At 31.9% G+C, this 22,817-nt stretch overlaps 2 protein-coding genes across 6 annotated transcripts in view; one reads left to right on the plus strand and one right to left on the minus strand.

Moving 5' to 3' along the window:
• Positions 1–978: 978 nt before the first annotated feature.
• Positions 979–19,192, minus strand: LOC143073927 (ragulator complex protein LAMTOR5 homolog). Of its 2 annotated transcripts, none has more exons than XM_076249575.1 (4): positions 19,041–19,192; positions 5,372–5,433; positions 3,432–3,549; positions 979–1,197 (listed from the first exon to the last, which is right to left on the minus strand). In XM_076249575.1, exons 1-4 carry the CDS (start codon positions 19,148–19,150, stop codon positions 1,134–1,136), a joined length of 354 nt encoding a protein of 117 aa, XP_076105690.1. In that variant the 5' UTR covers positions 19,151–19,192; the 3' UTR covers positions 979–1,133. The 2 variants fall into 2 exon arrangements, with proteins under 2 accessions (XP_076105690.1, XP_076105692.1); XM_076249577.1 differs by having other exon boundaries at positions 18,954–19,089.
• LOC143073870 (uncharacterized) overlaps positions 19,072–22,817 on the plus strand; it is a 59,018-nt gene continuing 55,272 nt past the window's right edge. The window contains exons 1-2 of one of the 4 annotated variants that reach the window (XM_076249571.1): positions 19,135–19,223; positions 22,429–22,532. The gene's annotated coding sequence lies outside the window, so the exon portion shown is untranslated. Of the gene's footprint in view, positions 19,224–19,449; positions 19,473–20,337; positions 20,423–22,428; positions 22,533–22,817 lie in introns of those variants that run through there. The other 3 variants (XM_076249572.1, XM_076249570.1, XM_076249574.1) reach the window with 3 other exon arrangements.

Raw genomic sequence — 22,817 nt, forward strand, 5'->3', positions numbered from 1 at the left:
TGTTCTATTTTTAGCCATGGTGGCCATCTTGGTTGGTTGGCCGGGTCACTAGACACAATTTTTAAACTAGATACCCCAATGATGATTGTGGCCAAGTTTGATTTTATTTGGCCCAGTAGTTTCAGAGGAGAAGATTTTTGTAAAAGATAACTAAGATTTACGAAAAATGGTTAAAAATTTACTATAAAGGGCAATAACTCCTAAAGGGGTCAACTGACCATTTTGGACCTGTTGACTTATTTTTAAATCTTACTTTGCTGAACATTTTTTCTATTTACAGTTTATCTCTATCTATAATAATATTCAAGAAAATAACCAAAAATAGCAAAAATTTCCTTAAAATTACCAATTCAGGGGCAGCAACCCAACAACGGGTTGTCCGATTCATCTGAAAATTTCAGGGCAGTTAGATCTTGACCTAATAAACAATTTTACTCTGTCAGATTTGCTCTTATTGCTTTGGTTTTTGAGTTATAAGCCAAAAACTGCATTTTACCCCTATGTTCTATTTTTAGCCATGGTGGCCATGTTTTTTGATGAAATGGGAATTAAAACACAAACTTTATTCTAGATACTCTAGGAATCAATCAGATGAAGTTTGGTTTGAATTGGTTCAGTAGTTTCAGAGGAGAAGATCTTTGAAATAGTTTACGACGAAGACGACGACGACGGACGCCAAGTGATGGCAAAAGCTCACATTTCCTTTTAGGAAAGGTGAGCTAAAAATAAGCAATTTTCCAAATTTATAAAGGGGTATACCTCTAAAACTGCAAATGATACACTTTCAAAATTTTAACTCTTGTCTACGAGATTTGGTTCTTAGCATTGTGCATGGGTTTCATTATATTAAGATGAGGAGAGCTTAAGTGAGTGTGAAAAATAGATGGGATGGACAGAAGACGGAAGGATAACACTTAATGCCCCCATTATCTATGGCTGGGCCATAAAGATATCAATAAAAGTGTATTTCTTACTACACATTTTATATATTAATTTATTAAATTATAATGTAAGAAAAGTTTACGGACTAAAACATTCATAAACATTGCACAATTTCCTAATAGTTCATGTTTGTCAAACAAACTCTACAGCTACATACAGTTATATTTATCAAACACAGTTAAGGTTCTTGTTCATGTTGGGGATGATTTATATATTGCCATTGTAATATCATCTTCACTTTTAATAAGAACACTCCTGAAAAATAAAATAAAATTGCAAAATTATGTATTAATTTTTTGTGCTTGATTTTAAAATGATATGAAACAAGTACAGTCTTGCATACAAATTTTACCTTTGAAACATTATCATTGTTTTGTTGCTGTAGATTAAATTTGATTTGATAATTTAGTTCTTGTGTTTTGCTATTGGGCCCCTGTCCTAGATAAGGGGCATTTTTGGTGTCCCAAAAATGTTTCACTATGCCTATCCCAAGTCAGGAGCCTGTAATTCATTATTCAGATATATTATTTGTACAATATTTGTTTTAATTTTTTACATTATTTAAATAAGTCAATGGTTTTCTCATGTGATTTGTTTCTTATTTTGATATGTTGTAGATTGTTATAAACTGCCATGTGGTATGGGTTTTCACCATTGTTGAAGGCCATACAGCAACCTATAGTTGTTGTCAGCTACAATATTTGGTCAGTTATTTAGCAATTATTTCTTATTGATCATTGGTGGATTACTGTCTTAAATTTAATAGACATCTCCTTGTATGAAGAAGTTTCCAGTGTAAATTTCATGTCTTGAACAGAACTCACTAAAATCAAGCAGATTCCGAAAAGTGAAACAACCAAATATCAAAATGCTTAAGGTCTATATTTCAGTGTAATAATATGACCATTTCAGAGATTTTAGCAACATTTGGTCCAAAATGCCTATGTCATTACCCAAAAATAATAATATCATAATCCCTGTATTATTTGGTAGGGTCAAAAGACCATTTCAAAGAAGCCCAAGCTTTAATGATTCATGCCATTTCATTTCAAAGCAGATACAGATATTCCATAGAGACTACATGTATCACTTGCACTAAAGGAGAATGGGCAGTAAGGAGCAAAATAGGCCACAATTCGGAATCTATTGATATTTCTTTCAATTCATATCTATGATATGGAGCTTACAAAACATCAAGGATTTAATAGCCATCTCGTGCACTTTTCTTGTTATGACGTCATAAAAATGGTATGCTGCCTAAGCTAAAATATCACATTTTTAGTTCTGTTTATATCCTTCTTTTATGTATCGTGTACTTTGTACAATAGATTACACCTTAAATAATTATTATAGAGCTTTTTTCTTTTCATGTTCAGTGTAATAATATGACCATTTCAGAGATTTTAGCAACATTTGGTCCAAAATGCCTATGCCATTACTCAGTGTAATAATACAACCATTTCAGAGATTTTAGCAACATTTGGTCCAAAATGCCTATGCCATTACTCAGTGTAATAATACAACCATTTCAGAGATTTTAGCAACATTTGGTCCAAAATGCCTATGCCATTACTCAAAAATAAAAATATCATGATCCCTGTATTATTTGGTAGGGTCAAAAGACCATTTCAAAAAGCCCAGCCTACATGTACATGAACAACAGAGATCGGGGTCAAACCCATAACACTGTTGTTTCATTATTATTTGTTTGATACCATCTTTTTATGGATTTCATGGGTAATAGTGAACCACAAAATGAAATATTCAATGAAAAAACAAATCTGAAGTATGTATGCAGACTTTGGTAAAACCACAAAATCAATTATATACAATAATACAATTATTCCTCGAATACACAAAAATTGGTATATGTACCCAGGAAATAAAATTAAGTCACAGTTATTTATTTACGGTAAGACATACCGGTATATCTGATGTACAGTAGTTGTTGTCTGTCTATGCAGTTCATACATGTTTCTCGTTTCTCTTTTTTTATATAGATTAGACCGTTTGTTTTCCAGTTTTACACTAGTAATATTTGGGGCCCTTTATAGCTTGCTTTTCGGTGTGAGCCAAAGCTCTGTGTTGAAGGCCCTACCTTGACCTATGATGGTTTACTTTTATAAATTGTTATTTGTATGGAGAGTTGTCTCGTTGGCACTCATACCACATCTTCCTATATCTATAAAGTTCATTACATACATTATTATGTGTGCTAAGTTTCAATTTGACTTAACCACAACTTTAAGGTAAAGTACCTTAACCAAATGTATAAATGTGATAAAGGACAATAAAAAAATATAATGACCTGCCTACTATCAGTTAATTGTGAGTAAGGCATAAAAACACACAATGAACACCAATTGGTGATAAAATGCTATTTATACTTGTCACTCGAAACTTAAGGAATGCAGGACAGCACAGATATTTTAGTTGTAATTTATGGTTTAATGCAGACAGCAGTATAAACAATAAATAAAAATACAAACCCTGTTTCTGATTCAATACAGATTACTGGAGGAGTAGAAGAATTTGGATGTAACTGAGCCGCTTGTTTGGCAATACTGGCAATATTTCCTGCAGCAGACTTTTCTGCTACTCCTTTAGCTAAAAAGAAACGTAGAAAACAGATACATGCATGTGCAGTACTTTTATGATATCCTTTAACATTGCAAATTGTATGTAACTGCATTAGTGATATTTATAAAGAGGACAATTGAATTGTCGCTATACTTAAACATCCCGTCATTGTGTTATTGTGCTATGGTAAATTTTTGTATTCTTATCTTTCATTTTTGCTAATGTGCTTTTTCTACATGTATATGCCTATTTGTGCTTCTTTGTTATATATTTTTTTGTTTTATTATGATTAAGATTATAACACAATGTTGACTGCTGTACCCTTATTTGTGACATTTTTACCTATTGTGTTAGTTTTGTTTACACATTGTTTTCAATATAATGGACTTTGTTGTGACTGTCATACAAGTGAAAGGTTTAGCTAACTATAAAACTAGGTTCAATCCACTGTTTTCAATGTAAGAAAGTCCCTGTACCAAGTCAGCAGTATGACAGTTCTTATCCATTCCATTGATGTGTTTAACATTGAGCCATTTGATTAGGGACTTTTCGATTTGTAATTTCCTTGAATTTCAGTTTTTTTTTGCGATTTTACTTTTTTCTTTCACAAATCCATCTACATTTAAATCAAGGACCATCTAAAATTTTACCTTTCAAGTTGTAATCATAAACATGTTTTAAAATAAAAGTTAAAATTTATAAAGTGGCAAAAAAAGATGAAGAAAAATGCTATTTCTGACTCTACGACTACAAACCTAATTTCAAGATACATGTACATGTACAATAAGAGAATAAATCAATACTGGTGTACTGAAAGTTTAATAGCTCAAGGTTAAACTACACATATCAAAGTTAACAGGGGATATAAATAAGTAATTTTGAAATTAATAAAGTTGCAAAAAGTTGGTAACTTGACAATTGAAAAGGTCATATTAAATCAAAGAAAGACCTTACAGATAACAAGTTCATCTTTAATTTTTATCAATTTCTGGTCCATCACTAATGATTGGACTTAAGTATCATGAAAAGCTTTATCGGAACCAATGCACTATGACAATATGACAAGCAGTACTCCTTGCATGTATACATTTTGTACCTAGATTATATAGCGGACAATAAAAATATATTCAAAACAAATATTTAATTAGATCAGTTTACAATTGTATAGTTTGCTTAAGGTGGTACCTAACACTACAGGGAGATAACTCTGTGAAATCAACTTAACGTTTTAATCACATTGTATTGTTAAGGAAATATTAAGCTTCTCAAAGATCAAAATGAGTGTTTGCCAAAGTGCTGTATATATCCAATAATTTTTTTCCGAGTAAGTGATTGGGTTAAGTTTTTGGAATTTTTATATGTTTTTTAAAGAGTCAAAATAAATATTTTGTCAAAATTTTATAAAAATTAAACGAGCCAAAATAAATTTTAGTCAAGGAGATGGGTACCCCCTTAAAAGTGACTTGGTGACCTAAAGATACATTTACATGTATCAGCAGCTGATTTTCAAATTTTTGAAAACATTTTATTTGTAAACATTTTTTTGTAAGCAGTCTATTTTAGTGTAAATACTTTCATCACAGATACCAAATAGACCATACTATAAAGTATCCATTGACAAAAACAGATTAATTTATGGTACACTGAAATGACCCATGAAATAATTTAACATTTTGCCTCAGAGAAATCTCTATTTATTTGGATAGTGTGTAAATGTTATGTGATTTCTGATATGATATGTCAGAGTAACTTTTCACAATGTAAGTGTAAGAGAAAAGTTAAAGAAAATTTGTCAATACCAGTAGGAAATAATATTAATAATATAATGTTTATTGATGGTTTCACTAACCTGCTAAACAAAGTCCATTTTCATCTGCACAAAGAACACCTGCAACTCCTGGTAGTCTGAATCTGTAATTATACATGAACACAAAAGGTAATAAATAAGTTAAACAAATAAAAACAAGAGTGTGTCAAAGTGACAGCAAAAAAGATTTTCCTACAGATGTCAAACCCTGAACAGATGAACAAATATTGACTCAGGAGCCTGTAATTCAGTGGTTGTCGTTTTGGTATGCGTAACATATTTGTTTTTTGTTCATTTTTTAAAATAAATAAGGCCATTAGTTTTCTCGTTTGAATTGTTTTACATTGTCATTTCGGGGCCTTTTATAGTTGACTTTGCTCATTGTTGAAGGCCGTACGCTGACCTATAGTTGTTAATTTCTGTGTCATTTTGGTCTCTTGTGGAGAATTGTCTGATTGGCAATCATACCACATCTTCTTTTTTATACAACATTTAAGCTTATAACAACTCTAACTTTGTATTGTGATTGAATATTTGACACAGCATAGGTTTGTGACACAACATGAATCCAAAATCTAGGCAGGGTTCTTGCTAAGGATTTTTGAAGGCGAGTCCAGGGACTCATCATTTTTAGGTATGATGAGTCCAACAGCAAGAAGAAAATATTTTATTGCAATATAAAGTAATATTTTAGTCTCCATTTCCTGAGAGAGCAATGAAATGAAATCAAATTCAGATCACTTTTAAACTTTTGCTATAAAATGATGATATTTGTGTTTAACTGTGTTCAGTTTATATAAAATATTTCAATCTTGATGCATCTGTGGACTCACCAGTTTTGAAAATGGTGAGTCCAGACAGATTTTGATGAGTCCAGGACTCATGGACTCGCCTTAGTGAGAACCCTGATCTAGATACATGTATATTGTTAGAATCAGCTTATGGAAGAAATCCAAGAATCAATTTTTGATGAAATTATACATACTTAACTAAACCATATCTGCTCAAGCATGTCAAACAAGGAAATAACTCAAAGTAATCAACAGACCAACAAATGTCATGACATTGAAATAAGTTATCAATATCTGTTCCAAGGGGACTAACTCAAATGTATATACAATGTATTAATAATGAAAACCAATTTAACTAATGTAAGTACTAAAAGGTCTTTACCGTCTACAATTCAACAATGAGAACATCTAAAATCGTGAAATTTAGCTATAACCTTCATTTAGTCACAGGAAACAAAATATCTAAATTTGAAAAAATATTCATCATAGCGTTTTCATGTTAATGACACAGTTTGGCTACTCACTCAGTCATGTAGTTCCTTATTCATGAATCGTTTATTTTTTCAAAGTTTGAATTTTACACTTAGTCTGATATCATTGTAATATGAGGCAGGCATTACCTATGAAAGGGGACCAAGTCTGTATGAATTTTTTTTTTTTTAATTCAAACATATTTTAACTTCAAAATCTGTTAAAAGGGCAGTTAGCTATTAGATATATAAACCAGATGCTCTGCAGGGTGCAGCTTTATATGACCGCAGAGGTTGAACCCTGAACGGTTGGGGCAAGTATGGACACAACATTCAAGCTGTATTCAGCTCTAAATTTGGATTGTGATTAAATAGTTGACACAGCATAGGTTTCTGACACAGAATGAATGTGGTCTAATGAACTTAAAATATTTTTTTTGCCTTTGAGCAATTCACTTTGCAGTTGAATATTAATCCTCTCAAAAAAATGTTTGAAGAAATTTTCTTTTTTTTTTTTTTATGAAATCTGAAATGAGACAAGTTTACCCCCCTCCCCCCTAATTTTTTTTCACATCCCCCTTTCCCTTTTTCCAAAACTGATCTCAATTCAAATTTCTAATGGAGTTTGCAACAATAACTACTCATTTAAATACATCATAAAATATTAAAATGTAAAATAAAGTGCTTGTTATCACTGAATGGTAAAGATTGTTTTAATTTATCAGTTGGTAGTAAAAGTGAATATACATTGTATTTTGTATAAAACAAAGATTTAAGTTGATTCAACTACTATTCTGGACAAAGAAAGATAACTCCAATTGAAAATTTCTTGCTATTGCACAATATTGCGCAATTAGATATTTCTTGCTATTGCGCAATACTGTGCAATTGAAAATATTTGCTATTACACAATACTGTTCAATTGAAGATTTCTTGCTATTGCTGAATACTGTGCAATTAAAAATTTCTTGCTATTGCACAATACTTAATATAATAATTTTGGATCCTGATTTGAATCAACTTGAAAACTGGGCCCATAATCAAAAATCTAAGTACATGTTTAGATTCAGCATATAAAAAAAGCCCAAGAATTCAATTTTTGTTAAAATCAAACTTAGTTTACAAGGCCGTAACTAGGCATCTTATTTCAGTGAGGCAAATAATTCAGCCGAGCGAAGCGAGGCGAAAATTTTTTTTGAGGGTATGAAATGAATGGTGCAAAATCCTGCATTCTAGGCATTTTTAGAGAGTTTGATAATGTTTTGAATTTGGACACTTTTTATATAAATTTTTCATTTTTTAAGACTTTTACTAACACCAAATTTTTAACAACTTTATTTAAATTTATATACTAAGATAATCATCCAAATATCACTGATTTGAGTCTGATGCCAGAACATAGAACAAACATCGATTCAGTAGAGTTTCCAAATTTTTCTATGGCCGGTTCAGTCAAATCGTTTCAGAATCATAATTTGGTCTGCTGATATCCTTATCGCGATGAACAATTGGAGCATGGCAAGACCGCACAATCTCTCGCCACTCATGCATGCTCTTTTCCAAGTTTTCAGTTGTTTCAGGGCAGTCTGTGTTTCTAAAGGTAGCACATCATCATCAACACAATGACCAATGTCTTCCTCCAATTTCTTCTCCATCAGCAGTATCGGAAGTAACAGTTTTGTTTGCAAAAAGGAATTAAGCTTTCCTGTAAGCACCATCATACAGTCGCAGTTACAAAATATTAAACTCGCTTTTATGCTGACAAAGAATAGACAAACTAGGGATAGAATGAGATAAGATACATGTATATGATTCTATCTATAGAGTAAGTATATATGGGTACAGGGGAATTGGAATGGAGTTTTTGACGTTTGTACATGTAGTTCCGTAATTTCAAATTATTTCTAGAAATAGTTGGTGGTATTTTAGTTCCAGAATCTATAAATTTAGGGGTTAGGGTTTGGGGGTGTCCGTTTCTGAAACCCCGAATATAAAGAATCGAAATTCCGTAGTCCCGAATAAGTAAAGACAAAATCCTGTGTTAAAGGTTCTACCATTCCTCAATATTATCAAATTGGAATATGGGATATTCTTTCAATTTTTAAGGTTAAAGAAACATGGATAAAGACTAATCCATGCATTCATGTTTCATATTATTTATATTTCATTTATCTGTAAAGAGAAAGTTTAAAGTTCGTGAAATGAATACGCAGACAGGACTGCCTCCTTCCGAAGACCACTACTTTATTTGTCAGTCTACTTATCATTTTTTGAGTGTTCTAATGAAGTTATATGCAATACTCAGACTCTGTTAAAAAAAAATAGTTTACTAGAATTATTCCTTCTTTACCTTCAGTGTCGCTTTTCCCTTTTCTGCAAGAGCCTGTGTTTAACTAAAGATCCATGATGATTATCGTTACTAGGTTAATGTAATCGAGAAACATTACCCGTTGAGATGCTGAGTTATATCCAGGAAGAATAGTTTAAATGGAATGATGACAAGTTATAGAAATTAAGGTTGAGACAGAATAACAAATGACTATTATATTTATATATATGTATAAAAAAATCAGTGTCGAAATTTTAGTGAGGCAATTGCCTCACTTGCCTCAAGGGTAGTTACGGCCTTGGTTTAATTTTGGACCCTTTGGACTATGTAGACCAATTTGAAAACAGGACCAAAAATTAAGAATCTACATACACAGTTAGATTTGGTATATCAAAGAACCCCAATTTTTCAATTTTTGATGAAATCAAACAGTTTAATTTTGGACCCTGATTTGGACCAACTTGAAAACTGGGCCCATAATCAACCAGTTGCTTCGCAGGGCGCAGCATTATACGACCGCAGAGGTTGAACCCTGAACGGTTGGGGCAAGTATGGACACATCATTCAAGCTGGATTCAGCTCTAAATTTGGATTGTGATTAAATAGTTGACACAGCATAGGTTTCTGAAACAGAATGAATGTGGTCTAATGAACTGTTTGAAGAAATTTTCTTTTTTATTTATGAAATTTCAAATGAGAAAAATTGAACCCAATTTTTTTAATCACATCCCCCTTTCCCTTATTCCAAAACTAATCTCAATTAAAATTTCTAATGGAGTTTGCAACAATAACTACTCATTTAAATACATCATAAAATATTAAGATGTAAAAAAACTGCTTGTTATCACTGAATGGTAAAGATTATTTTAATTTATCAGTTGGTAGTAAAAAGTGAATATACATTGTATATTGTATATAACAAAGATTTAAGTTGATTCTGGACAAAGAAAGATAACTCCATTTAAAAAAAAATCTTGCTATTGCACAATATTTTGCAATTAGATATTTCTTGCTTACTATTCTGGACAAAGAAAGATAACTCTAATTAAAAAAAAATTTGCTATTTCACAATATTGTGCAATTAGATATTTCTTGCCATTGCACAATACTGTGCAATTGAAAAGACTTGCTATTGCACAATACTTAATATAATAATTTTAACTTGAAAACTGGGCCCATAATAAAAAATCTAAGTACATTTTTGGATTCAGCATATCAAAGAACCCCAAGATTTCAATTTTTGTTAAAATCAGACTAAGTTTAATTTTGGACCCTTTGGACTTTAGTGTAGACCAATTTGAAAACAGGACCAAAAATGAAGAATCTACATACACAGTTAGATTTGGTATATCAAAGAACCCCATTTATTCAATTTTTGATGAAATCAAACAAAGTTTAATTTTGGACCCCGATTTGGACCAACTTGAAAACTGGGCCAATAATCAAGAATCTAAGTACATTTTTAGATTCAGCATATCAAAGAACCTAACTGATTCATTTTTTGTCAAAATCAAACTAAGTTTAATTTTGGACCCTTTGGACCTTAATGTAGACCAATTTGAAAACGGGACCAAAAGTTAAGAATCTACATACACAGTCATGACAGTTAGATTCGGTATATCAAAGAACCCCAATTATTCAATTTTGATGAAATCAAACAAAGTTTAATTTTGGACCCTTTGGGCCCCTTATTATGTTGGGACCAAAACTCCCCAAATCAATACCAACCTTCCTTTTATGGTCATGAACCTTGTGTTTAAATTTCATAGATTTCTATTTACTTATACTAACGTTATGGTGCGAAAACCAAAAAAAATGCTTATTTGGGTCCCTTTTTGGCCCCTAATTCCTAAACTGTTGGGACCTAAACTCCCAAAATCAATACCAACCTTCCTTTTGTAGTCATTAACATTGTGTTTAAATTTCATTGATTTCTATTTACTTAAACTAAAGTTATTGTGCGAAAACCAAGAATAATGCTTCTTTGGGCCCTTTTTTGGCCCCTAATTCCTAAACTGTTGAAACCAAAACTCCCAAAATCAATCCCAACCGTTCTTTTGTGGTCATAAACCTTGTGTCAAAATTTCATAGATTTCTATTAACTTAAACTAAAGTTATAGTGCGAAAACCAAGAAAATGCTTATTTGGGCCCTTTTTGGCCCCTAATTCCTAAAATGTTGGGACCAAAACTCCCAAAATCAATACCAACCTTCCTTTTGTGGTCATAAACCTTGTGTTAAAATTTCAAAGATTTCCATTCACTTTTACTAAAGTTAGAGTGCGAAAACTAAAAGTATTCGGACGACGACGACGACTACGACGACGCCGACGCCAACGTGATAGCAATATACGACGAAAAATTTTTCAAATTTTGCGGTCGTATAAAAATGAAGAATCTACATACACAGTTAGATTTGGTATATCAAAGAACCCCATTTATTCAATTTTTGATGAAATCAAACAAAGTTTAATTTTGGACCCCGATTTGGACCAACTTGAAAACTGGGCCAATAATCAAGAATCTAAGTACATTTTTAGATTCAGCATATCAAAGAACCTAACTGATTCATTTTTTGTCAAAATCAAACTAAGTTTAATTTTGGACCCTTTGGACCTTAATGTAGACCAATTTGAAAACGGGACCAAAAGTTAAGAATCTACATACACAGTCATGACAGTTAGATTCAGCATATCAAAGAACCCCAATTATTCAATTTTGATGAAATCAAACAAAAGTTTAATTTTGGACCCTTTGGGCCCCTTATTATGTTGGGACCAAAACTCCCAAAATCAAACCCAACCTTTCTTTTATGGTCATAAACCTTGTGTTTAAATTTCATAGATTTCTATTTACTTATACTAACGTTATGGTGCGAAAACCAAGAAAAATGCTTATTTGGGTCCCTTTTTGGCCCCTAATTCCTAAACTGTTGGGACCTAAACTCCCAAAATCAATACCAACCTTCCTTTTGTAGTCATTAACATTGTGTTTAAATTTCATTGATTTCTAATGTTATTGTGCGAAAACCAAGAATAATGCTTATTTGGGCCCTTTTTTGGCCCCTAATTCCTAAACTGTTGAGACCAAAACTCCCAAAATCAATCCCAACCGTTCTTTTGTGGTCATAAACCTTGTGTCAAAATTTCATAGATTTCTATTAACTTAAACTAAAGTTATAGTGCGAAAACCAAGAAAATGCTTATTTGGGCCCTTTTTGGCCCCTAATTCCTAAAATGTTGGGACCAAAACTCCCAAAATCAATACCAACCTTCCTTTTGTGGTCATAAACCTTGTGTTAAAATTTCATAGATTTCCATTCACTTTTACTAAAGTTAGAGTGCGAAAACTAAAAGTATTCGGACGCCGGACGACGACGACGACGACGCCGACGCCAACGTGATAGCAATATACGACGAAAATTTTTTCAAAATTTGCGGTCGTATAAAAATCTAAGTACATTTTTAGATTCAGCATATCAAAGAACCCTAAGGATTCAATTTTTGTTAAAATCAAACTAAGTCTAATTTTGGACCCTTTGGACCTTAAAGTAGACCAATTTGAAAATGGGACCAAAAATTAAGAATCTACATACACAGTTAGATTCGGCATATCAAAGAACCCCAATTATTCAATTATTGATGAAATCAAACAAAGTTCAATTTTGAACCCTTTGGGCCCCTTATTCCTAAACTGTTGGGACCAAAACTCCCAAAATCAAACCCAACCTTCTTTTTATGGTCATAAACCTTGTGTTTAAATTTCATAGATTTCTATTTACTTACACTAAAGTTATGGTGCGAAAACCAAGAATAATGCTTATTTGGGTCCCTTTTTGGCCCCTAATTCCTAAACTGTTGGGACCTCAAATCCCAAAATCAATCCCAACCTTCCTTTTGTGGTCATAAACCTTGTGTTTAAATTTCATTGATTTCTTTTTACTTATACTAAAGTTATTGTGCGAAAACCAAGAATAATGCTTATTTGGGACCTTTTTTGGCCCCTAATTCCTAAACTGTTGGAACCAAAACTCCCAAAATCAATCCCAACCTTCCTTTTGTGGTCATAAACCTTGTGTCAAAATTTCATAGATTTCTATTTGCTTAAACTAAGGCTATAGTGCGAAAACCAAGAAAATGCTTATTTGGGCCCTTTTTGGCCCCTAATTCCTAAAATGTTTGGACCAAAACTCCCAAAATCAATCCCAACCTTTCTTTTGGGTCATAAACCTTGTGTTAAAATTTCATAGATTTCTATTCACTTTTACTAAAGTTAGAGTGCGAAAACTAAAAGTATTCGGACAACGACGACAACAACGCAGACGACGACGCCAACATCATACCAATATACGACCAAAAAATTTTCAATTTTTGCAGTCGTATAAAAAATCTAATATATTATTTTTTTGGCTAAATCATTAATGAAATGGAAATAGTGAAATGATAATCTGCTTTTAGCAGCCAGTATGGTTTAATTTTGTCATAATATGCTAAACCAGATGCTCCGCAGGGCGCAGCTTTATACGACCGCAGAGGTTGAACCCTGAATGGTTGGGGCAAGTATGGACACAACATTCAAGCTGGATTCAGCTCTTAATTTGGATTGTGATTAAATAGTCGACACAGCATAGGTTTTGGACACAGAATGAATGTGGTCTAATGAACTTAAAATATTTTTTTTGCCTTTGAGCAATCACTATGCTGTTGAATATTAATCCTCTCAAAAAAATGTTTGAAGAAATTTTCTTTTTATTTATGAAATCTGAAATGAGAAAAATTTAACCCCCCCCCCCCTCACCATTTTTTTTTCACATCCCCCTTACTTTTTTCAAAACTGATCTCAATTCAAATTTCTAATGGAGTTTGCAACAATAACTACTCATTTAAATACATCATAACATATTAAAATGTAACAAAAAGTGCTTGTTATCACTGAATGGTAAAGATTGTTTTAATTTATCAGTTGGTAGTGAAAGTGAATATACATTGTATATTGTATAAAACAATGATTTAAGTTGATTCAACTACTATTCTGGACAAAGAAAGATAACTCCAATCAATTGAAAATTACTTGCTATTGCACAATATTGTGCAATTAGATATTTCTTGCTATTGCACAATACTGTGCAATTGAAAATATTTGCTATTGCACAATACTGTGCAATTGAAGATTTCTTGCTATTGCGCAATACTGTGCAATTGAAAATTTCTTGCTATTGCACAATACTGTGCAATTGAAGATTTCTTGCTTTTGCTGAATACTGTGCAATTGAAAATTTCTTGCTATTGCACAATACTTAATATAATAATTTTGGATCCTGATTTGCACCAACTTGAAAACTGGGCCCATAATCAAAAATCTAAGTACATGATTAAATTCAGCATATCAAAAAAGCCAAAGAATTCAATTTTTGTTAAAATCAAACTTAGTTTAATTTTGGACCCTTTGGTATTTAATGTAGACCAATTTGAAAACGGGACTAAAAATTAAGAATCTACATACACAGTTAGATTTGGCATATCAAAGAACCCCAATTATTCAATTTTTGATGAAATCAAACAAAGTTTAATTTTGGACCCCGATTTGGACCAACTTGAAAACTGGGCCAATAATCAAAAATCTAAGTACATTTTTAGATTCAGCATATCAAAGAACCCCAAGGATTCAATTTTTGTTAAAATCAAACTAAGTTTAATTTTGGACCCTTTGGACCTTAATGTAGACCAATTGGAAAACGGGACCAAAAATTAAGAATCTACATACACAGTTAGATCCGGCATATCAAAGAACCCCAATTATTCAATTTTTGATGAAATCAAACAAAGTTCAATTTTGGACCCTTTGGGCCCCTTATTCCTAAACTGTTGGGACCAAAACTCCCAAAATCAAACCCAACCTTTCTTTTATGGTCATAAACCTTGTGTTTAAATTTCAAAGATTTCTTTTTACTTATACTAAAGTTATGGTGCGAAAACCAAGAATAATGCTTACTTGGGCCCCTTTTTGGCCCTTAATTCCTAAACTGTTCAGACCTCAACTCCCAAAATCAATCCCAACCTTCCTTTTGTGGTCATAAACCTTGTGTTTAAATTTCATAGATTTCTATTTACTTTAACTAAAGTTATAGTGCGAAAACCAAGAAAATGCTTATTTGGGCCCTTTTTGGCCCCTAATTCCTAAAATTTTGGGACCAAAACTCCCAAAATCAATCCCAGACTTCCTTTTGTGGTTATAAACCTTGTGTTAAAATTTCATAGATTTCTATTCACTTTTACTAAAGTTAGAGTGCGAAAACTAAAAGTATTCGGACGACGACGACGCAAGACGACGACGACGCCAACGTGATAGCAATATACGACGAAAAATTAAAATTTTTGCAGTCGTATAAAAATATTAATGATTTATATGAATTATACACCTGCAAGTGAAAACTTCACCTCATTGTCATTGAATCTGTATTCATGTGAACTTCTATTTAACCTCTTAGCTTGAGATTTATAACCAGTCAGAGCTCAGACATAAACAAGTCTATTTTTTTTTTTTACTTAAAGAAGTCAAAACATGTATTTATCATAAAAATGTGTTTTCAATTTTAGACTTATCTAAGTCATAAATTGACAGACTTGTTTAGGTCTATTTATGTTGATGAAAAAACTTAATTTCACTTGATGGCCAAACTACACAACCTATGACAGCAAAAACCTATCTGAGAGTTCACAAGGACTTGAGCTTTCTATATGTAATTGTCTAATTGAACATCCTTACTAAACACAGATGTTTTTCCTCATTAAATGTAGTTCCAGGTGGTTGCATTGTAAGGTTAATTAACATTATCTCCGATTTTTAGACTCTCATTCATATTTTTCTTTAGGAGTCAAAGCATTGTCTTTCAATGTTTTCATTATTTGATTTAGATGCATGACCTCCTTATAAATATGCGTGGGTCTTGAAGTTAACCAATTTTGATCACTTATCGACTTGTAGGAGTCGATATTTGCAACTTTTTGATTCTGGTCAATTATTTCTTGCTTAACAATATTTGACTTATTAAAGTCACATTTTGTCTTGCATTAAAGGGAGACTAATCCTAAAACTTACAAATTTAGACCTCTATGAGTCAAAAGCAGATTCAGACTTTTTTTATGTCTGAGCTCTGACTGATAACACATGAATTGTATGTGTAAAGTTATTTAAAGGAAAAGAATGTCAACATTAAAAGTTAAACAAAGGTAAATCATTTGATTGACTGATTCAATCCACAAAAAATCTGTGTTATACAGGTAAAAACGATAATAAACATTTATTTTTCATCTTTAATATATGAAATAAAGTAGACCTAGAAAAGTCCAACAGCACAAGTTTGCTTAATCTATTTATATCTATATTTATGTTTACATCGATTACATGGTCATCGGATGACTTTAGAGGTTAACCCAATAGTTAATAAGATGGCCTCTAGACTAAAATACACATGAAATAAAGCTATGTATTTTTTATGCCCATGCCCTGTTAATTGTTTATTTTACACATTTAATAGTGTGGATAAAAGTTTTACATTGTTTTAAATCAAATATGAGAATTTGATTAAAATTGGTGAACATGAAATTTAAAAAGAATTTTAAAAAAGAAACGAATATAAATGTACATGTTTCCAGTAACATTTCACATTTTCGTTCTATTGTTAGAGATTTTAGTTGTGACATTATTTAAGATATGACTTTATATTCAAAGTACATAAACAAAGAAACGCTATCATCAGGTAACATGTTTTTTATATCAAAGAATTGTTAAAAATGAAATTGATATTGTGTTTCTACAAATGTATATATATTATAAATATTTTACTCAAAGTCTCATGACAAACGAGACCTGAAGAAGGAAGTAGATTTATGCTCAAATAGGCCAGTTCCGGGATACGGTTTCAGACGAATCTGTCATGTGACTTCCATCACCATGTGACAAAAATGTATGCATAAAAATTTCAAATACATGTTGAGCAAAGGGGTGAAAAAGTTTAATTTTATACTGCAAAAAATATTTGGGAAATTAAAATCTAAGAGGATGGTCACCATCCCTCAGTTATACGGCAATCATGATTATGTACTTACGGAACATTAATTATTTCTATATATATGCTACCCTACAGAATGACGATTATGAAAATGCTGGAATCATTTAATAGAGCAGGGATACAGGCGCGCCTTCTATCTGATAAATGACGTCATAAAGGCATGTGAAATCGATGATCTTTTCTGGTGAAAGACATGATTCCAAAAATGACCTATGCGTGAAAATAAACAAGTCTAAAAAATAAAAGATAATGATTTTGACTTCATAAGCAGAATTAGTCTGAGATTACTCTGACGTAGGATTTTTTTTATTAATTTTTTCTTTTCTTTTTTTTTTAATTTTTATAGTCTTATTATGGCAGTGTTCAGCCACAGGTGCTTGGGTGTATGATACAGATTTTTTTTTTGGATTTTTTTTTTGCTGATTAAAATATTCAATTTTCTATATTTATAATACATATCTATCACTTCTGTGCATGTCTCACCTAGTTTCGAGTGATTTAAACGACCCAGAGAAAATACCCAATTTTACTATCCATACTAAGAAACAAAAAGGCAACTAACTCGACGCCATTTTTCTGCTATCTATAAATAAATAGATTGACCTACCTGGATTCCCCAACGATTTCTCTGGGAAAACGTGCCTTCCTTGCCGTCAGATCGCAGACATCGTTTATATTTATCAAACTGGTATTGGTCGTAACATTTTTAGTCCATCTCCAGCATATAATAAAAAGATTTTAACTATTTTGACTAATTTCAAATTTACGTGCCCGGAAGTTGACTGTTTTTCCCGAACTTTTGTTAAAGGGAAGTAATATTTTCCCGGACTTTTTCGGAACATCTCTCTAAGTACGTATGAAAATAACAAAGTGACACGATGATTTCCGAACTTTTACCAATAAGGCGCAACTTTCAAATTGCCGGAAAAGAATCTGAAATGATGACAATTCAACCAAAAGAAGTTACTCATAAAAACATTGATAATTTATAAATATACAAATACTCACACAAAATTGACTTATTAGAGGAATTAAAAAAAATTAAGCCTTGGACCATTTGATCTGATATTTTTATTTATTTGGTGGAAGGGGGGGGGGGGGGGGGGGGTTGCAAGGAAATTTACTAATATTTTCTTTCCACGAAAATGATATTGACCTTGTTTTAATTATTACAAAACATGGGTCATGTTAACTGAAGTAAAAAAGGGGGGGGGGGGCAATATTTCTATATTTTGCAGTTCCCTTTTCTAAGATAAAATCAAAAAGTCTATGAATCATTATGTGTGTTTTTTGAAAATTAAAAGATTATGACCACTAACAATCAAATAAGGGGCTTGATCTTGTTCGTTGTTCATCATATCTGTTTGTTTACATTTAGTATTAGTTCGGAAGTCATCGTATCTCTTTGTTATTTTCATACGTACTTTCAGAGATATTCCGAAAAAGTCCGGGAAAATATTACTTCCCTTTAACAAAAGTTCGGGAAAAACAGTCAACTTCCGGGCACGTAAATTTGAAATTAGGCAAAATAGTTAAAATCTTTTTATTATATGCTGGAGATGGACTAAAAATGTTACGACCAATACCAGTTTGATAAATATAAACGATGTCTGCGATCTGACGGCAAGGAAGGCACGTTTTCCCAGAGAAATCGTTGGGGAATCCAGGTAGGTCAATCTATTTATTTATAGATAGCAGAAAAATGGCGTCGAGTTAGTTGCCTTTTTGTTTCTTAGTATGGATAGTAAAATTGGGTATTTTCTCTGGGTCGTTTAAATCACTCGAAACTAGGTGAGACATGCACAGAAGTGATAGATATGTATTATAATATAGAAAATTGAATATTTTAATCAGCAAAAAAAAAATCCAAAAAAAAAATCTGTATCATACACCCAAGCGCCTGTGTGTTCATGGTAGGATTTTTTTGATATTTTTAATATTAAGTAGAAAGGCTATATTCGACACCTGTGGTTATGATATGACTGCATTACTCATATCTCTGTAAATCAATGTATGAAATTTCACTGAGAAACCTTTAATGTGCTACCGTACGTTTCGTCTAAATGCTTTTCTAGGACTTTTTCCATTTTTCGTCTTTGGACTGCAACCGGAAGTAGAATTCTCCGCCGGATATAGTACACATTTTCTACCTCCCTTTCCATAATGACAGAAGAGTGGGATAGCCAAACGGAACAGGTTGTTTACAAACTCTTTTTCATTTCATGAGACCAACAGGTAACAAATAGCATTATATTTTAATATGAGAATAGTTTTACCCGTGGATACTCAGTCACAGTGATATGTGTACAATTGTTCCCATGGGTTATGTAAATAACTTATTTTCATTTTGTTCAGTTGTTGACGTTGTCATGTTGTGAATAATTTTAATAACTTTATAATTTTGCAAGATATAAGTTGAATATACGTAATGTGTATACATTTATACCTGCTCAGAAAGAGGATGTCACTTTACAATAACCTGTTGTATGTAAAATTATATCTTTGTCAGTTTAATATGAGGCAGGCATTACCTGTAAATGGGGACGAAGTCTGTATGAATTATTTTTTTGTAACTTACATATTACAGAAATACCGTAACGTTTCCGATTTTGGTGCTGTTGTTAGGGATTTTAGTTGTGACGTTATTTAAGTTATGACGTCATACAAATGTATGCAATGTAAACAAAGAAACGCTATCATCAGGTAACGTTTTTTCATATCAAAGAATTATCAAAAAATGAAATTGGTATGCCGTTCTTTCCTTGTTTATACTAGACTGATAAATATATATTTTACTCAAAGTTTCATACAAACGAGACCGGAAAAAGGAAGTACATTGTAGATTTCTGCACAGATGCGAGAATTCAAAACATGACATAAAAAAAATTGAACGATTTTGAGTTCATTAGTACAATGAAAATTTCGGGAAAATTTTCCCGATTTTTTTTTTTTATTAATTTTTCTACTGTTATTGGGGACTTCGTCCCCATATAAGTGAAATATGAGACAGGCATAACCTCTGAATAGGGACGAAGTCTGTATGCATTATATTTTTTAATTCAAACATATTGATAAAAGAAACAGAAATACCGTAACATTCCCGATTTTGGTTCTGTTGTTAGGGATTTAGCTGTGAATAAACTCATCATAGATACCAGGACTAAATATTTGTATATACACCAGATGTGCGTAGACGTTCTTTAAGTTATGACGTCATATTCAATGTAAACAAAATAAACAATTTCATCAGGTAACGTTTTTTTCATATCAAACAATTATTAAAAATGAATTTGTATTGAGTTCCAATCTTATATTTTACTAGACTGATAAATATATATTTTATTCAAAGTCCCATGCAAACAAGACCGGAAAAGGAAGCAGATTTCTGCGCGAATGCAGGGAAAACCGGAACAGGAAGTAGATCTTAATAAAAAGTAAACGATTTTGAGTTCATTAGTAGAATGAAAAATTCGGTAAATTTTCCTGATTTTTTTTTTTTTTTTTGATTTTCCTACCATAATTGGGGACTACTTCCCCATATAAGTGCCAATAAGACAACTCTCCATCCAAGTAGCAAGTAATAAAAGTAAACAAATAAAGAATAAGGTACAACCTTCAAGACAGAGCCTTGTCTCACACTGGCATGCTATAAAGGGCCCTAAAAATTTCTAGTGGAAAACCATACATTGTTTGTTTTAAGATTTACAGATGGTTCTCAACCCCTAGTCCCATTTCGGACTTGGTGTGTACATGACAGAGTGCCAGTGGTACTCTGGACACATATTTATAACAGGGATCATATGAGCATCTTTGTACATTTTCACTTTGAGATGCATTTGATTTGACACGCAGGAATGTCATTTGATAAAATCTTTACAGAACTGCATGTGATACATTTAGCCCCCTAGTCCAAATAATGATGATGTCTTGAAAGACTATTATATTTTTTTTCTTTAACGCCTTATATTGCTGGAAAGCGTCAAATCAAAAATTTAAAATAGTCTTCCAAGACGTCATCAAATATAAATGGACTAATCAGCCCCCTTTTAACATCATTTTGGAAGATAGAAATTCACCTAATTTTAATGCTATTTTAGTATTATCATACTGTAAAAATTAATATGAGGCAGGTATTACCTGTAAATGGGGACGAAGTCTGTATTACAAATGTAATTCAAACATGTTAAGAAAAAGAAACGGAAATACCGTAATGTTTCCCATTTTGGTTCCATTGTTAGGGATTTTAGTTGTGACGTGATTCCGAACATCCTAGATAATTTGGTTGATCCCCTTTGGCATATTCAGCTGGTTCATTTTAACACAATTTTATTAATAATTTGATTTGGTCAAGAAGAAAAACAACTGTAACCTACATGTATCTGATGTACATTTGTACATGTAAGAACAAATCATGAACCTGCAAACAAGTCACTAATAATTTCAGTGATATTGTTTGCCTTAAATTAATGGAGAATAAAGGCTTTTTCCCCTGGAGGAGAATCCCAATTTGAAAAAAAAATGGCTTAAAATTATTCCCAAAAAGACAACTTTTTTCCCAAACACTGCAGTTTTAGTAGTAATTGTGCATAAATTCGAACTGAAAAACACTAATTTATACTTTTTTCATGCATAAAATTACTATATGTGCAGATTTGAGGGTCTATTTATGTATCATCACTGACAAAAAGGGGTCTTATTTCAAAGCAGGATTTGACTCTTGAAATGGGGTCTGTAAATTGAAGTTTCAGTCAAATTCATGGATTATTCTAAAATTCCCAATTTGATGAAAATTACGTATATTTTCCCAATAAAAAAGGGTAGAGGTAGTTTTGAAAAAAGCCAACAATATCACCGAATAAGATGAAAAAGGGATTGGTCAAATTTTTTATTATCTAATAATAATTGGTAAACATGAATGTTAACACCTTGTTGATTTATTGAAATACATACCCAGCTACTTGTAGGATGAAATGTTCATTAATTTTTTATTATGATGCAGTCTCACTACATGTAGCTGCAAGAAGCAACAGCGCAGGCAGTAATAAAAAGACAAATTAAAAGTGTCAAAAAGTTGTACATTTTCTTTTGCAGAGAAGTGTATGATAATTATAACATATTTACTAAATAATTTTTTATTTTTACTTTCTTTATTTTATCAATATAAATAAACAAACCATGCCCTAAATAACATGTACAATTTTTTTTATATGTATACATGGTATATGTTATATAATTTTTAATGAAGTGTTTTATTATCTCCCTGACTTGTTGTCTTTTTTGTTGCCTTTCGGTTTTTGCTACGGCATTTGTCAGTTTTTCTTCATCTAATGAAGATGATATCTTCTCCCTTTTTTTAGAGAAAGAATAAGTAGGATATATATATATTACGCAAATCCTGGGCCAAAGACAGTAAGCCAAACAACTCTTTCTTACTTTTCAGGGCAAAATTATAAAGAGCAAAACAACCCAGTGTGGATAGGAATACAGTCCAACCACCTGTTTGCGTTATTTATATAAGAAAATTCTAACTTCTAATACATTCAGGTATTTCACATCCAATTTTTTATGGAAATATTCTTTATAAAGCACAAAGGTGTCAGTATTCACCTCAGAAACTTACAAAACCTTTGAATAGACTTGTTAAGAAGGGATATAATTACGATACTGTTGTCAAGTCATTAAAGATTGCATATTTTGGCGTTAATATTGAGTCACTGATAAGGTCTTTGCATCGGAACTAAACACATTTATTCTAAAAACAGTTGTTGGCATGACACGGGTTATGTTCTTCTCATATATGTTATGATGGTATGATACTAAACCCCTAAC

This window comes from Mytilus galloprovincialis, chromosome 1, assembly GCF_965363235.1.
Source record: "Mytilus galloprovincialis chromosome 1, xbMytGall1.hap1.1, whole genome shotgun sequence".
NCBI classification, from domain to species: domain Eukaryota; kingdom Metazoa; phylum Mollusca; class Bivalvia; order Mytilida; family Mytilidae; genus Mytilus; species Mytilus galloprovincialis.

Bases quoted from the DNA above. Each gene is read 5' to 3' on its own strand.
- LOC143073927 (XM_076249575.1), bottom strand. From the start codon at position 19,150: ATGGAAAGGGAGGTAGAAAATGTGTACTATATCCGGCGGAGAATTCTA. The intron at 5,434-19,040 runs GTACGGTAGCAC...GTATAATTACAG, and splicing joins GAAAAGCATTTAGACGAAAC to ATTCAGACTACCAGGAGTTG. The intron at 3,550-5,371 runs GTTAGTGAAACC...GTTTCTTTTTAG, and splicing joins AAATGGACTTTGTTTAGCAG to CTAAAGGAGTAGCAGAAAAG.